Raw genomic sequence first — 17,500 nt, 5'->3', positions numbered from 1 at the left:
TTACGTGCTCCAAATATCCAGAATCTCTGACGAACGATTACGAACAGGGAAGAAACGCCAGGGTGAAGATTTACTCGGTGCTCGTGTTCCAGGATCAGCTTTGAGATTCGGTGCGTTTTTGGTAGCAAAACTGGGTGTTTTGCCTCTCGTGACAACTGCGATTGGTGAAGTCTTCCGCCTACCCTCAGCAAATCGTTTTCGTCTATCATTGGTGCAAGTTTGACCAGCTGCGATCGGTTCCTTAGGGGTTTCTTGGCAAGGAGCAATTGATAGTCCTCGTGAAAACAGTGCTGCGCGTGTTTTATACAAATGATCCTTGCTGCCTTAATCTCTTCGAATGTAAGAGCTTTTGAGGCCCTATCGCAGGACGGGTTTTGTGTGCATTGAATGAATCGCTTCACATAGGCTACAATGTGAACGAGCTTGAGCCAAGAAGAAACTCGTGCGATCAGCTCATCTAGTGGATGAACCTGAGTTGCTACAGCCACTGTAGCCAAACAGTTGGACTTGACTTCTCCTTGAATGCGTTTGTCTGAAAGAGATAATCCAAAACGTGAATCGTTCAACTTTACCAGGTATTGATCATTGTCCCGAAGCCACAAAGGTCCATTCCACCACAAATGGAAGTCGATGAGGTCAGCAGCCATCAGACCTCTGGAAGCGCAGTCAGCTGGGTTTGATTTGGAGTCTACGTGCCGCCAGGCCTTCCTAGGAAGAGTGTCAAGGATTTCCGAGGTTCTGTTTCCAACAAAAGTCTTTAGTTGGGCTGGTGCATAAGATAACCAGGACAGCACTATTGATGAGTCAGACCAGGCAAAAACAGTTATGTTCTTGTGGCGCAATCCAGAAGAGATCGACCGAATGAGTTGGCTTAGAAGAAGTGCTGCGCAAAGCTCCAGGCGTGGCAAAGATTGTTGTTTCAGTGGCGCCACCCTTGTCTTCGCAGCCACAAGGGACACTGAGATGGATCCGTCGTCATTGGTAACTCTACTGTACACCACAGCAGCATACGCCTTGGTTGAGGCATCCGAAAATCCGTGAAGTTCGATATTGTCTGCGTCGTTGGCAACGACGCGTGGTAATTGGAATTTTTGTAGAGTGTCTAGATCTGCTCTACACTTCAGCCAGGTGTCAGCTAGTTTGGTTGGAAGCGGGTCATCCCAATCCAAGTTTAAGAGCCAGAGTTTTTGGAAAATAATCTTAAATTGGATTACAATTGGTGCTAAGAGTCCTAGAGGATCAAATATCCTGGAGACGTCGGACAAAACTTGTCTCTTTGTGCAGTCAGGATTTGCCGCTAGACCAATGTTGTACGTTAGAATGTCTTTTCCAGGATCCCAGTATAGCCCGAGAACCTTAACTGGCGACGATTGTGCGTTGGTATCATCCTTTTGTATGAATGAGGTATTTGATACCCATTTCCCGAGTTCCAGATTTGCGCACGACATCAGCTGAATCAACTCGTCTCGGTTTCGACGTAGTTCATCCTCATTGTTTGACCCGGTAAGAACATCATCGACGTAAAAATCCTCCAGTAGGATTTTTGAAGCATTCGGGAATTCGTCTTGATGATCCACGGCGAGTTGTTCCAGCACTCGTACAGCCAGGAATGGTGCACATGACGTTCCGTAGGTTACAGTGCACAATTGGAAGTGCTTGATCGGATCGGATGGATCCTCTCTCCAAACGATCTTCTGGTAGTTTCTGTGCTTTTCGTTTACCCATATTTGGCGGAACATTTTAACGATGTCCGCTGAGAATGCGAACTTGTACATTCGAAAGCGTAGGCACACAGCAAATAGATCGCGCTGGATGCTGGGCCCTGTGAAAAGAGTGTCATTTAAGGCCTTACCATTAGCGTCGCGAAAGGATCCATCAAAGACCACTCGCAGTTTTCGGCCTAGCACTGGGTGGTGGGGAAGAAAGAAGTGACTCCCAGTAGCGATTTCCTGTGGCGGCACCTCACGCATGTGTCCCAAATTGATATATTCCCGCATGAAGTATACGTACTGTGTCCGCAGCTGCTCGTTTTGTTGTAGTCGTCGCAGTAGTAGGGAAAGACGGGTTCTGGGACAATTAGCATATTAATGGCCCCCGGCCCCCCCTCCCCCCTCATTAACGTATGCGGGTTCTGGGACAATTAGCATAATCCAATAAATAAACTGATTTTAATGGGCTTTGAAGTCATAAAAATGTCACGATCATGTCTATAAAGAGTATACTTAATTGCCCCCATCGCCCCCACATCCCCATGTAACAATATTGATCATGTATCCTTCCCCTCATTATGTGCAATTAATAGTCAGGTGAGAAAGGTGCACGTGAGAAAGGTCGCACAACCATAGTATCCAAAGGTTGTTATCTTAGAGGAACATATCTGATCATGTTGGGGAAAGGTGTGATCACGTACTCTTTTGCCTCATTATCACAGGTGTTGCTGTGCACGTGTGAAAGGTCGCACACCCAAAGTATTCAAAGATGGTTATCTTAGAGGAACATGTCCGATCATGTTGGGGAATAATGTTTCCTATGATTGTAAAACTAATTTAGAAATCAAAAGAACCCCAATAAAATAAATCTCACAAGTTAATGATTCTCAGATGTGGAATATTTTCAAATACACATTTTTGTTTCCGCCCCAGAACGTTTAACTGGTAAATTGTCTAAGATTCTCTCCTTTCCACAAATGGGTCATAAACATGTCATAAAAGGGATTCAAGCAAGAGCTACCCGAACATGTGCACCTGTCAATTACCTGACCGCAATAAAAGGGACACATGCACAACCCAGAAGGCGCACGCTCATTGACAAGATCATGGGCCTCACGCCAACGACCTCCTACGAGCTCATACGACGTTCCCATAATAGGGGTTGAAATCACGACCGCGCAACAGCTCGCAAGTAGCCGACATATCTCAGTCAAGGAAATATTTTCCATTCTCCGTACCTGTAATTTTAACTCGAAATAAAAAGTCAGAAGTTTATTTTGGTACTGCGAACATGTTTTTATTATGTTATTTTTATTTAATCATTTTCATTCTTTTTTCTAGATTATAGTATTTATTCATAATGTTGAGTGCTTCCTTTTTGTAATCCGAAATTCGATGGCATACACAAGTATCAACTCCCTCAGTGGCTGCATCATTGCTCCACACGCAGGTGTCCATATGGTTTCCATGAATAGATGTTTTTATATTACCTCGTTCACATTCAAAGAGTTTTGATTGTATGAACTGGAGCCGTACATAGTGTGCATTGAACAGAATTCCGTCAAATACATTCAAAAAGTTATTTATTTTAACTGAATGCATGTTGTCTATCTAAGTCAACAATATCGTCTTACCCTTTTAAATATGCTTACACGATTTATAAGGAAATTTCTACAGGTTTTCATCTTCTTCTTTTACCCAAAAAATATGCATTCTCGAAATTGAACAAATGAAAATCTTTGATTTTTCCTCTTCTTTTACCCAAAAATGTGCATTCTCGAAATTCAACAAATGAAAATCTTTGTTTTTTCCCTAACTCGAAATGATTTTTTCCAAACTGTCCCCTATTGGCTACCTGAGTATGATGGTGTGTCTAAAAAATGACCTTTCCTTTCCCACCTGCAGCAAAGTATGTGCGACCTCTTCTAACCAACACTCTCCTTTATTCTATGATTTTGTGTCTCCTTTATCGATTTGATGGTGTCCTATTGGTTACACTTGTATCAAATATTTTTTAAAATCAATACTTCTCATCTCTTCTAACCAATGAATAGTCGATGTAACCTACTAGAATTGCCTATATTGGTTTCAAATTTAAAAAAATCTTAAGTATGCATCTCTCATCTTCAATATTATCGTTCACGCCCACTTCAAACACTATAAATGATCGAGGACAATAGTTAGTCTACCAAAAATAGTCTTGAAGTGGGATACTCTGCTACGTCAAACACAACTTGAGTAAAAGTGAAAAAAGTGATCGTGAAAAAAGAATTTTACCAAAACGAATAAAATAAAAATGAATAACCAAAATCAGTTTTGTCAATCCTGCAAGTGTTTCTTGCTAAAGAATAAGTGGGCAAATCATGTCCGTTCGGAGTTGCATAAGCGAAATGCAATTCAACCCCTTGACGGAAGAGTCAAAAAAATTTCTGAGGGATTCAAGGGAAGAATACTACATTACATGTATGTAAACGATGGATCGGACTTGATCTTACCAGAGAGTTTCTTGAGTGAAGCTGGATTGTCCCTGCTACCTCATCTCAGCATTCTGTTAGAAAGTTATACTTCAGCAAAAGTCAACTTTGAACTGTTTGCAGAGTATATACTTTTTAAAGATGAATCTGAAGAAATTGATATGAAAAGTTTTCAAAGTAAAATGACGATCATGAACAAAGATTCTGACTTAGAAAATATCTTCCATGAACATACCATGGAAATAATTTCAAAAACACAAGAATTTCAAGAGAGAGATAGTGGATGGTCTCTTATAAAATTGATTCGCTTGGAAATGAATGTGAATCATTATACACCGATGGCTGGTTCATCTTTCATACCACTACCTCGTTTCCTTTTAACGAAAAAAGCAATAGTTAACGTTTGTAACGAAAATGACAACTATTGTTTTAAATGGGCTTTGATTTCTGCCTTGAAAATTGTTAACAGGCCGCAAAGATGTTCGGCATATAATATTGATATATCGCTGGAGATAATTCGAATAAGTGATGAAATAATATTAGATTTCACAGGGTTGACTTTCCCCCTTGAAATAAAATGTATAAAAAATTTTTTAAAGAAGAATACTCATATGAGTTTAAACGTATTCGGATATAATGAAGAGACGAGGGAAATAATTGGACCACTTTTTCAATCGGAAGTGGAAAAGCCTCTTCATATCAATATGATGTTTTTGGAAGAAGGTGGAAATGGACATTACATGTACATTAAAAATATTTCAAGGTAAATTCTTTTATTCATTTTTATCTCTTTTAAGCAATGAAATAATTTGTATATATTTCTCTTTCAAAGACTAATGACTGCTCAGAGAGGAAATCAGAAGAGGGCGCAATATTTCTGCAATGTGTGTTTAAATTTTTCCAAAACTGAGGAAGCTGCATTGAAACACAAAACGCTCTGCAGTAAAAAGGTCTCAAAGATGCCACACCCCCAGAATAATACATTGGAATTTACCCAGGTTCAACATCAGCTTCAAGTTCCATTCGTTGTCTACGCGGATTTTGAATGCATTCTGGAACCGAAAAATCTTGAAGTGAGCCCTAAATTATTTAATATTAATGAACATATTCCAATATCATATGCGTATTATATAAAGTGTGCTTTTGATTCTAGACTAGATAAATTTGTTTTAGAAACAGGAAAAAATTCGGGAGTAAGTTTTGTAGATTCATTGATAAAAAATCTAACTAAATTGAGTGATGACTACTTAAATAAAATAGTTCCTATGAGAATGACTTTGGATGACCAGAAAATATTTGATAATTCATTGAATTGTTCTATTTGTCAGAAAGATTTAGGGACTGATAGGGTTAGAGATCATTGTCATTTCACAGGTCGCTTTAGAGGTGCAGCCCACTCTAAGTGTAACTTGGATTATAAAGTTAACAAATTCATACCAGTATTTTTTCATAATTTTTCAAAATACGACTGTCATTTGTTTATTCAAGAGTTGGGAAAGATTCCCGGTGAAATTTCCGTAATACCAATAAATAAGGAAAACTATATTTCTGTCTCGAAGAAAATAAAAAGTTTAAGTGGAAATAGTTTTGAAATTCGTTTTCTCGATACATATAGATTTATGCCATCAAGTTTAGATTCCCTAGCTTCTAATTTAGTTGACGATCAATTGAACACTGTAAAATCGTTTTTCAGTAATGATATAGAATTTCGACTAATGCGTAAGAAGGGTATATTTCCCTATGAATATTTAGATTCCGCCAGTAGACTCGAGGAAACTTCCCTCCCACCAAGGGAAGCATTCTATAGTAATTTAACGGAAAGGGAATGCTCTCAGGAAGATTATGATCAAGCTCTTAAAGTTTGGTCGCATTTCTCTTGTTCCACTCTTAAAGATTATTTAGAATTATATTTAAAAACAGATGTATTTCTTTTAACCGACATTTTTGAAAACTTCCGAAAAATTTGTATGCAAATTTATTCACTTGACCCAGCTCAGTATTTTACGACACCAGGTCTATCTTGGGAGGCAATGTTGAAATCTACAAATATTCAACTTGAATTGCTGACAGATATAGATATGTATAGATTTATTCAAAGTAGCATTCGAGGTGGTTTAGTTCAATGTTGTCATAGATATACAAAAGCAAATAACAAATATTTGTCAGATTATGATTCCTCGAAGGAGTCTTCATTTTTAATGTATGTAGATGCGAATAACTTGTATGGTTGGGCAATGTCACAACCTTTACCATATAAAGATTTTAAGTGGATGTCTACCACAGACATAGACAATTTTGATATTAATAATATTCCAATCGACAGCAAATACGGTTATTTTTTGGAAGTGGACTTAATATATCCATACCGTTTACATGATCTTCATAATGATCTTCCATTTTGTCCGTCAAATTGTCTGGCCTCAAAAGAGGATAAGGTAAAAAAATTAATTGCTGACCTGGGAAATAAGAAAAATTATGTAATACATTATCGGAATTTGCAACAATGTATACAGAATGGGTTAGTATTGAAAAAGATCCATAGAGGTGTTCAGTTTTTACAAAAGCCTTGGTTAAAGAATTACATTGATCTAAACACTTTACATAGACAAAATGCAAAAAATAAATTTGAAAAAGATTTTTTTAAATTAATGAATAATTCTGTTTACGGAAAAACAATGGAAGATCCCGAGCGCAGGGTCGATATTAAGCTAATTAGTTCATGGGAAGCTCCGGATAACTCCAAGACTGGACGAAAAGCACATTGTGCCAAAACTTTAATTTCAAAATCCAATTTTCATAGTGCAACTAAAATTAATGATAATTTCTATGCAATTCAAATGAAAAGATTGTCCGTTCTATTTAATAAGCCAATGTATTTAGGATTTGCAGTATTAGACTTATCGAAATGGAAAATGTACGATTTTCACTATCAATATATGAAGCCAAAGTTTCAGGAAAAGTTACTCTTAAATTATATGGATACTGATTCATTTATCTATACAATAAAAACTGAAGATTTTTATAAAGATATTCGTAATGATCTTGAAGCAAAATTTGATACATCGGACTATTCAGATGAAAGAATTAATCTATATAACTTTAAAAGAGTTAACAAAAAAAGTTTAGGGTTTTTTAAAGATGAGCTTAACGGTAAACTCATGACAGAATTTGTAGGTCTGTGCTCAAAGGTTTATTGTTATAGAATAGATCAAGTTAAATCTTCACATAATAAAGCAAAGGGAGTGAGTTCACGAAATCTTACAATCGAAGACTATAAAAACGTTTTATTAACTGGGGCCTCACTATATGGTAATAGAACAATGTTTAGATCAAAAGCACATAAAATAACTACAGTTAAAGTAAATAAAAAAATTCTTTGTGGCAAAGATAACAAAAGAAAACGTAATGTTAATGAAACACAATTTTTAGAGTTAAGTAATGAAGACCATGGTACGACATCAATAAAACATCAGAGATTAATTGAAAAAGATATTTTAGAAAATGTTGAATGGCTAGAATCAAATTCATTTTGCTTGGGTGAGATGATACAAAATAATTATGTGAACGATGGAGAATCATTAGATAGCCTTAAATTTCAAAAGGAACATATTGAAAAAGAACTATTTTATAAATCAGTTGAATTGGAGATGTTTTATTATGATCGAGACTTTGGAAAATATAAATGAAAATGATTTTGAGTTTGTAAAAAGTATTTTTATTATATTTAATTTTAATTTAAAACATTGTACAAAAATATTAATATTAAACTTAATATAAGATAAGATAATATGTAAGTAAAAATTAATTAAATAAATGATTTATTATACTACAAAATGTCTTCCTTGTTTATCCAGCTAGTCTTTGAAAACCCAAGCCACTTAACCAAAACTTTATTTCCTTTTCGCCTTACAATTTTTTCAACTAGGTATGTGTGGGGAAATCGTGTTTTTTTCAGTTCTTCTTTATAGAATCCGCCCTGAATCGGGCTACCATCTAAATCTTCAAGTAAGTATGTTTTAGGGTATGTATTCTTCACCTTTCTAATTTTAAAGATTTCAGTTGTATAGTTCGGTGTATACCCTTTCTCAAAGACATGTTTGTATTTACTGATACGAACGTGGTCCCCCTTACGGAATTTACTTGCAACAAATATTTTCAGGTGATTATACGATGTTTGTAATATTTGTTTTTCATTGGAAGAATTGACTTTACTTGGACTCATTTTTATTGTTCTATGCTCTCTATTATTATATTTATTAATTAATTGTTTATACATATCTATCCACTTATATTTTCCATTGAAACTAAACTCACGCCACATTAACTCTTTAAGAGTTCTATTGAAACGTTCAACTATTGATGCTTTTAGAGTACTGAAGGTTGAATAATGATTTATCCTATAACTTTTCATTAATACCTTAAATTTGGAATTAAAGAATTCAGTGCCATCATCAGTTTGCAGGTTTCTTGGTGTTCCATGACCCGATTTAAATATTCTCTCCATGGCTTGGGAAACATCATTTGCATTTTTTGATTTTAATGCCTCACCCCAAGCATATTTCGAAAATGTGTCTATAACAGTCAACAAGTATCGGTACCCATCATTAGATTTTGAAAAGGCTCCCATTTCAACCAAATCTGCTTGCCACAGATCGTTTATACCCCTTGTAATCACTCGTCTTCGTTGAAAGTTTTTTCGAGATGGTCCGTGCAACTCATTTACGATTTCTCGCTTAATCATATTCTTCTAATAGGCTGAAAAGCGACACCTTCTAACTCAATTGTGGTTTTTTTCGGTAATGATATCGGTTTTGTTACATATTTAAATATATAGTCCTCAATGGTTTTAATCTTTTCCAGAATTTTGGCAAAAATTTGGTCAGCGCTGTCTGCCCTCTTACTATTCAATTCAATTTTATTTTCTAAGCTTGAAATTTTTGTGAGTCGACGATTAACATTTTGAGTTATAATTTTTCTTAAATCTTCTCCCAACTTTCCGAGGATCTCATCAGTATATTGTTTCGTTGCTAGATCATTGTTGTCTAAAGGCTTAGATCCGTTTTTGATACGTTTATTTTGAGCATTTAGATTACCGTCCTCATCGATGAATAATCCCTCAGTAGAATTAACACGTCTTTTCAAATTTTCTGATCGTTCCTTATCAACAGAAAAATGTCCAAACTTGTCGACAGACATGATGTTTATAAATGTAAAACATATTTGTCCTTCCTATTTATACTCATTAATATATAATCCTTTCTTCACGCAATTCCTCTAATATTGAAAAAATTTCGTTATTGTGGCTGGTGTTACCCGCTCCTTTTGATGCTACTAAAATTTCCAATCGTTCGACTAACTCATTTACATCATTCCAATATACATAGTTTGGATTTGATTTCTGAAGAGTCATGTAACCAAAGCCTGTTTTTGAGCGAAGTGGAGTAGACGTTGTAGGACTGAAATCTTTGTCTATCAACTTCTTAATAATATGGCTATATTTGTATGCTCGTGTACCCTTGATTCTGTTATTAGGTTTAAAGCCTACTCTATGTATATTCGTTTCTAAAATAATTTTTTTATACATTTTCAAGTCTTGATCATCATAGTTTTCAGGTTTACTAAGAAAAATTAGAGAGTACAGACCAGGAGTCAGATCACAACTCATTCCACTAGAAAATGTTATTTTATTATTTTTAATTTTTAATTCTTTATCTCCCAAAGTTAATGAATTGTTTGCGCTTTTTTTAGGTCCATAACCCTTATCCAACACATTTCCTCTGGTCAAATTACTGATATTAAAATCATAATTATAACTAGTGTTATTATCTTCTAGCTCTGCATCCACACCCATATCGGCCTCTCCTGTATACATTGGTAAAGGTGTTGTCCCTTCTTCTTCACTCTTTTCCGTCTCCTTTTTCTCATCTTCTATATCTTCCTCTATATTCGTTTGTGAAAAGAATTGATTATAGGAATCACTATCATCGAAAGACCTTGGTGGAGTTATGTTTCGATTAGATTGCGGATCTTTCTCATTAGTTGTAAAGTAGAAATCGTCAAGCTCTCTCTCATCATCATTGTATTTCTTAATTTGCTTCATTTCACGCTTTACTTTTATACTATCTTTTACATTAGAAATCTTTTGTTTTTTATTTTCCTTAACAAGTTCATGTAAGGGTTCAGTAATAGGTTTAAAAGTTTCCTCCAATTGTAAATTCGTATGATTTTTGACTTGTTTGAGATCATCGAATTTTCGCTTCAAAGCAAATCTAGCTTTGGTTAACTGTGACAAAATATTCATTGTAGTATATTGTTCAAACTTTATAGGTGAAAGATTTAAAATTTCCGAAATTCATGTAGTCACTCCTCAGTTACTAAACAAATACTGTTTAGGGAACGCCAAGATCTGTAATATTTATATACCATTTCCGAATAAAAAAAAAAAAAAAGATTCGATACATTTTCTTCATTATATTTTAAAAAGTGTATTTATTGTTATATTCTTAAAATCTCAATCTTTTTAATGATTACTGACTTATTTCTAAATACAAATTGTCATTACTTTTATAAATATTAAATTTTCCATCAACCATTTCATTGATGATATCATCTTGAAGAGAGGTGTACCTTTCCGGCATGTACAGAATGTGCTCCTCCAACTCGAGAGCAATAGATTCTCCAACCTTTGTTGTTTTGCGCTCCGCCTTGAGAATCGGGAATCTTACATTTTCAGGCATCCTTGTCTTCGATAGCAGTGTCTTTTTATTAAATTTATTGAACTCTTTAACTACAATGTTCATCTGGTTTTCCTGATTCATGATGGTTGTTGAGTTTTTTGGACTTGATACAGTTGTTCCACGTTGTTTTTAGCTGTATTTTGATATTTACTACCTGTTTAGCAGTTGTTCAGTACTTGTTTCGTAGTTGCTTACTACTTGTTTTAGCTGGTTAATAGCTGTTATTAGATGGTTATTATCTGTTTAGTAGCTGTTAACTAGTTGTTTACTAGTTGTTATAAGCTGGTCACCAACTGTTTTGAGCTGTTATGAGCAGTTATAGGCTTTTTTGTTAAGAATGATCAAAAATTCTTGTCCTCTAGATGACGTTCGATGTGAAGTAGAAACTTAGACTGTGAATTTGAACGCGTGCAGGTCCACTTTTTATACCATACAGAGTTCACACATACACGTACCCATACATTGATTTTCAACCCCCCAAATGTAAATTAACCATTTAAATATACCGGTTTTGACTCCACATTTTCTACGAAAGAAAGTAGAAAAGCGAGGCACAGGTGTCCACAGTTGTATGTATCAAAGTCTTGAACTCTATCGTAGTTGTATTGTATTCTATGTCCCAAGTATTTCACAACTTCTCTAGGTGGCTGAAGATTTCCAAAACTGTCGAAATAATGTATATTATTTTTATTTTTATTATATGCAACCCAATGTGTACCACTTGATCGGGAATTATCTAAGTTTACTATACCACACTCCCTACTTTTTGGTGCTTCTGGGAGTAGATCTCTCATAAACACCCCTCTAAAATGTGGGATATATTTCCTAGCAAAATGTATAATGTCGATATTTGATAGTGGTCTATTGGGTAGCAGAGAAATTAGTTTTTTCGCTTCTTAATTCCTTTCCCCTTACTATAGGGCTTAAGAAAGAAACCATAACCCTTTCTATAGGGCTTGAGATATAATCCTTCTCCTACAGCAACACTTTCAATTTTCCTATTGTGACGTTTTTTCTCCTCCATATCTTCCTTAGCCATTCTCGCATTGTTAATTGTTTTTGCAATTGCTGCACTACCACTTGCTAAACTACCAAGAGCGCTGAGGGCTGTCAAGATCGGCACGATTGGTAGAAAACCTCCAATTTTGGGTACATTAATTACACGAGGTACTTTAACATTATTCTTAGAACCCATTGATTGATGAATTGATTTACGTGCAACTTTAATTGCACTCATAATGTCTAATGGTTTTTGTTTTTTTAATGTCTTAGTAGCAGCATTAATTACAGTCGAAAGGTTTGTCTTCTTCATTTTATTCTTCAATATCTTTTTCCTTCCTTTCTTTTCCGTTTTATTCAATCCCATACCAAATTTTTTCTTGGCTTTCATTATATTTGTAACAAAGTATGCTGCTGCTCTTTCACCAAGACTGCTATCTGGTGCCTTGACACGCGACCAGGCTTTGTCAATTAATATGGAGTCTGCCCTATGTCGTTCACTCAATGCGTTGTTTTGAGAATATGCGATATCGTGCTCTTTGCAAGCTTCATCCAATGGGTTTATTCCTTGATCACCACGTTCCAACCGTTTCTGTAACTTTGTACCCGGTCCACAAAAATTATATCCCGGAATATGGGCTTCAAACGGTAATGTATTAATTAGCTTATCGACAAGACCACCACCGTGTTTACAATTAAAAATACGACTGATGCGATTATAAAAACGTTTCCCCATTTTATTGATGTTTAATCATCAAAGATTTCTCATTGAATGAGGTACATTAGGTTAAAAGATGCGTTTAATAAGTCAGAAACAAAAAATTGTAGTTAGAAATATTAACGATGAAAACGAGAAAAATCTACCGCCACGACATAGTGCTCTCTTACCGAACACAATAAGGGCTCTAATTGTTGGGCCTTCGAATTGTGGTAAAACTAATATTATGTTAAGTCTAATAGAGAGTCCTAATGGATTAAAATTCGAAAATGTTTATATATTTTCAAAAAGTTTATATCAACCTAAATATGAGTACTTGGAGAAATTAATCAAACCGATTAAAGGAATGGGATATCATACATTCTCCCATAATGAGGGTGTACTAGACCCCAGTGAAGCTAAAAACAATTCCATTATGATATTCGATGACGTAGCTTGTGAAAAACAAGATAACATAAGATCTTATTTTTGTATGGGTCGACATAAAAATATCGACTCTTTTTATTTATGTCAAACGTATAGTCATATACCTAAACATCTGATTCGTGACAATGCCAACTTTATTATAATGTTTAAGCAAGATGATTTAAATATGCGGCATATATATCGGGACCATATTAACACTGATATGAATTATGAAACATTTGTGAAAATTTGTCAAAAATGTTGGGAGGACAAGCACGGATTCCTATTAATTAGCAAGGATAACGAAATGGATAACGGAAGATACAGAAAAGGATTTGATCAATTTATTATGATTTAAGGAGTAATTTCAATATAAAGCTTGGTTAGATACTTACAATCCCACAGTTTATCAAGAGATTTCAATATGTCTAGATCACTTGCATTATCCTTGAATGGAAATAGTTCCATTATAAATACAAACTTTTTTCCACCTATCGAATTGAATGGTCGATATGAGTGCGCTCTTATCGATTTTAATATGTATAATTCGATTCCAAATATTGATGAAAAAAATAACCTCTTCCACATCGGTGACAAGGTTATTACAATTCCAACTGGATCATATGAATTGAATGATATCACCGATTTCATTTACAATAAACTAAAAGACTATAACCTGGAAAATACATTTAAAATTCAAAGTAATAATAATACACTTCAAGTTGAAATAACTACCATGCGAGAATCAGTTTACTTTAATAAGGAAAGATCGGTTGGACAGCTGTTTGGTTTCCATCAAAAAGTACTAGAACCACATCCTACAAAAACCTATCGATCAGATCAGACCGTGAACATATTAAAAATTAATACAATTCGTTTGGAATGTAATATAATCAGCGGTTCATATGTAGATAATACACCGAATCATACATTACATGAGTTTGGCATTAATGTTCCGCCTGGGTATAAAATGACAGTGACACCACATAATCTAATTTATTTACCAATCAACTGTGACGAAATAAGCACACTAGCTATACGCATAGTTGATCAAAACGGTGATTTGGTGAATTTACGTGGTGAAAACGTTTCGATTCGCATGCACATTCGGTTAATAGAATGATTATTTATAATAAAAGACGTAGCTTAAGTCCTCAGCCAAGCATTACTAATTGTAAAGCTATAGAAAGAGGATCAAAAGTAAAAAGAAGCTCACTTACTTTGAAAAACAAACTATTTTTAAAGTCGTTAGGCTTAAAGCTTCGAGTATAATATAAAAGGTGGAAAGGAAAACAATGAACGAAATTTTAAATGTTCGAGAAAAGGTTTACTCAGATGAGAGTATTTCGAAGAAAGAGTTTCACACTTATTCATCGTATAATCAAACATTTAAGCCAAACGATGAAATTCGAATTACTATTCAAAATCAAGACTTGTACGTGCTTCCTCACGAAAGTTACCTTAATTTTCAAGGAATTATTAGAAAAGATTCACCGAACGGACCTACAACTGAAAATGTTACCACTTTTTTTAAAAATAATTGTATGGCTTACTTTTTGGATGAAATTAAGTACGAAATAAATGGATGTGAGATTGATAAAACACGATTTGTCGGTATGACTACAACCCTAAAAAACTATATATCTCTGGATAATCTTCAAAGTCAAAATCTATTAAATTCCGGATGGAGCAGTGGGGACGAAATATCTACGGGACCCCACTTTAACTTTTCTGTACCATTAAAAAATTTATTGGGATTTGCTGAGGATTATAAAAAAGTTTTGTTAAATTGTAAACACGAACTAGTGTTGATGCTAACTAAGAATCTTGGTGATGTGTTTGAACAAACCAGAAATGAACAAACTTTTAAGTTGGAAATGACGAATATAACCTGGAAAATTCCCCATGTAACTCCGAGCGATTTTGCAAAAATTAAGATGTACGATATTATTAAAAGTGGTGTGAACCTACCAATCGCATTCCGGAGTTGGGATTCATATGTTAACCCCAAATTGGGGTATGGAAGTCAACACAGCTGGAATGTGAAATTGTCGGCTAACCGCGAAAAACCAAGATTTGCTATAATTGGATTTACACTAAATGGAGAACTTATCACAAATAACTTATCAAACTTGAAAGTTCACTTGAATTCAGAGTCATATCCGTATGATAATCTGAATGTTGATTTTAGTAAGAATCAGTATGCTCACCTATATGAAATGTATACAAGATTTCAGTCTAGTTACTATAATCGTGAATCACAACCATTTTTGACCCCAAATGAATTTAAATTGAAGGCCCCTATTATTGTGGTTGATCTTTCATATCAAAACGAATCAGTGAAAACTGGTCCTATTGATGTGAGAATTTCAATAGAACTGAAGACACCAAGTCATGAAAATACCCAAGCTTACTGTCTCCTCATACATGACCGTTTAGTTGAATATAACCCATTAAACGGACTAGTACAACGAGTTGTTTAACATTAGAAAAATGTTGAATGATACTGTTTCGATTGATGTTCAAGGTTTCTTTGATAATAATAATAATTTTATTTTAAAGGAAATTGGAATTGTATTCGAAAAAGATCCAAACTTGAATAATAGTATTTTAATAGAACCACCATATGATTTTACTTTGCTAAATACAAAATCTCGAAAGACTGCAATTTGGTTAACCAATACACATCACAAGATTTTTTGGAACGATGGAGAGAACAGTTTTCCACAAACTCGAAAGTATCTAAGGACAATTACAAGCGGAAAACAAATTATTTGTAAAGGTGTGGAAAAGAAACGATTTCTACAGAAGTTTTTTGGGAGTCGTCAGCTCATTAATATCGAGGAAATGGGCTGTCCGTCATTAAACAGGTTTAAAGGAAACCGGTTTCCCTATTGTGAAACACACCTTAAGGGTGGGGTTTGTGCTCTAAACAATGCATACATTATTTTGACATTTTTTAAAAGTAGCTCCAAAACAATAAAATAATTGTTATACATCATTTTAAAGTTGAGACTAGATGTGTAAAGACCTACAAGAAAATAGAATTAACAAAATGAAATTTCAGGAAATTGACCAATTTATTGAACAATTTAAAGGAGAGATAACTGGTCAGCATTTTCAATATCTTCTAAACACAAAATCTATGTTCATGAATCGAGGTGGACATGATCTCAAAACTACGAATTATGGTGAACACTTTACATTTTGTAATCCAGAAATGACGTCGGAAACGTGCGCCTGCTTCTTCTATGCAAATCGCCGGAATCAAAGTAGAAAATTAATTTCTATGTATAACAAAAATGTTCGCAATACCAAAATAAGTGAATAAATGTATTATTATGCTACAAAATAAACTTCTGACTTTTTATTTCGAGTTAAAATTACAGGTACGGAGAATGGAAAATATTTCCTTGACTGAGATATGTCGGCTACTTGCGAGCTGTTGCGCGGTCGTGATTTCAACCCCTATTATGGGAACGTCGTATGAGCTCGTAGGAGGTCGTTGGCGTGAGGCCCATGATCTTGTCAATGAGCGTGCGCCTTCTGGGTTGTGCATGTGTCCCTTTTATTGCGGTCAGGTAATTGACAGGTGCACATGTTCGGGTAGCTCTTGCTTGAATCCCTTTTATGACATGTTTATGACCCATTTGTGGAAAGGAGAGAATCTTAGACAATTTACCAGTTAAACGTTCTGGGGCGGAAACAAAAATGTGTATTTGAAAATATTCCACATCTGAGAATCATTAACTTGTGAGATTTATTTTATTGGGGTTCTTTTGATTTCTAAATTAGTTTTACAATCATAGGAAACATTATTCCCCAACATGATCGGACATGTTCCTCTAAGATAACCATCTTTGAATACTTTGGGTGTGCGACCTTTCACACGTGCACAGCAACACCTGTGATAATGAGGCAAAAGGGTACGTGATCACACCTTTCCCCAACATGATCAGATATGTTCCTCTAAGATAACAACCTTTGGATACTATGGTTGTGCGACCTTTCTCACGTGCACCTTTCTCACCTGACTATTAATTGCACATAATGAGGGGAAGGATACATGATCAATATTGTTACATGGGGATGTGGGGGCGATGGGGGCAATTAAGTATACTCTTTATAGACATGATCGTGACATTTTTATGACTTCAAAGCCCATTAAAATCAGTTTATTTATTGGATTATGCTAATTGTCCCAGAACCCGCATACGTTAATGAGGGGGGAGGGGGGGCCGGGGGCCATTAATATGCTAATTGTCCCAGAACCCGTCTTTCCCTACTACTCGTCGCTCCACCGATTTGAAACGTTTGAGAGCTCCATGTAGAGTTTCTCCGAATTCAGGACTTTCCGTGTTGAATGGAAGTTCAACGATATACTTCCCGTTTTCATCCCGACTGTGGGTGGCGAGAAAGTGCTTCTCGACCTGATCGTCTTCCGGTTCCAATTTTGTG

General features: G+C 35.1%; 2 protein-coding genes across 2 annotated transcripts in view; both read right to left on the bottom strand.

The window, feature by feature from the left end:
* Positions 1–1,997, bottom strand: part of LOC139354928 (uncharacterized) — a 3,051-nt gene extending 1,054 nt beyond the window's left edge. Inside the window, exon 1 of the mRNA XM_070999177.1 lies at positions 1–1,997. This exon is cut by the window's left edge and continues 1,054 nt beyond it. Within this exon, the coding sequence (XP_070855278.1) occupies positions 1–1,997 (1,997 nt within the window).
* Positions 1,998–17,298: 15,301 nt separating this feature from the next.
* LOC139354927 (uncharacterized) overlaps positions 17,299–17,500 on the bottom strand; it is a 2,277-nt gene continuing 2,075 nt past the window's right edge. Inside the window, exon 1 of the mRNA XM_070999176.1 lies at positions 17,299–17,500. This exon is cut by the window's right edge and continues 2,075 nt beyond it. Within this exon, the coding sequence (XP_070855277.1) occupies positions 17,299–17,500 (202 nt within the window).

The sequence above is a fragment of the Drosophila suzukii genome, unplaced genomic scaffold (genome assembly GCF_043229965.1).
Source record: "Drosophila suzukii unplaced genomic scaffold, CBGP_Dsuzu_IsoJpt1.0 scf_4, whole genome shotgun sequence".
In the NCBI taxonomy this organism is placed as follows: Eukaryota; Metazoa; Arthropoda; class Insecta; order Diptera; family Drosophilidae; genus Drosophila; species Drosophila suzukii.
The sequence above is the reverse complement of the archived record's forward strand: the minus strand, read 5'-3'. Positions and strand labels throughout refer to the sequence as shown.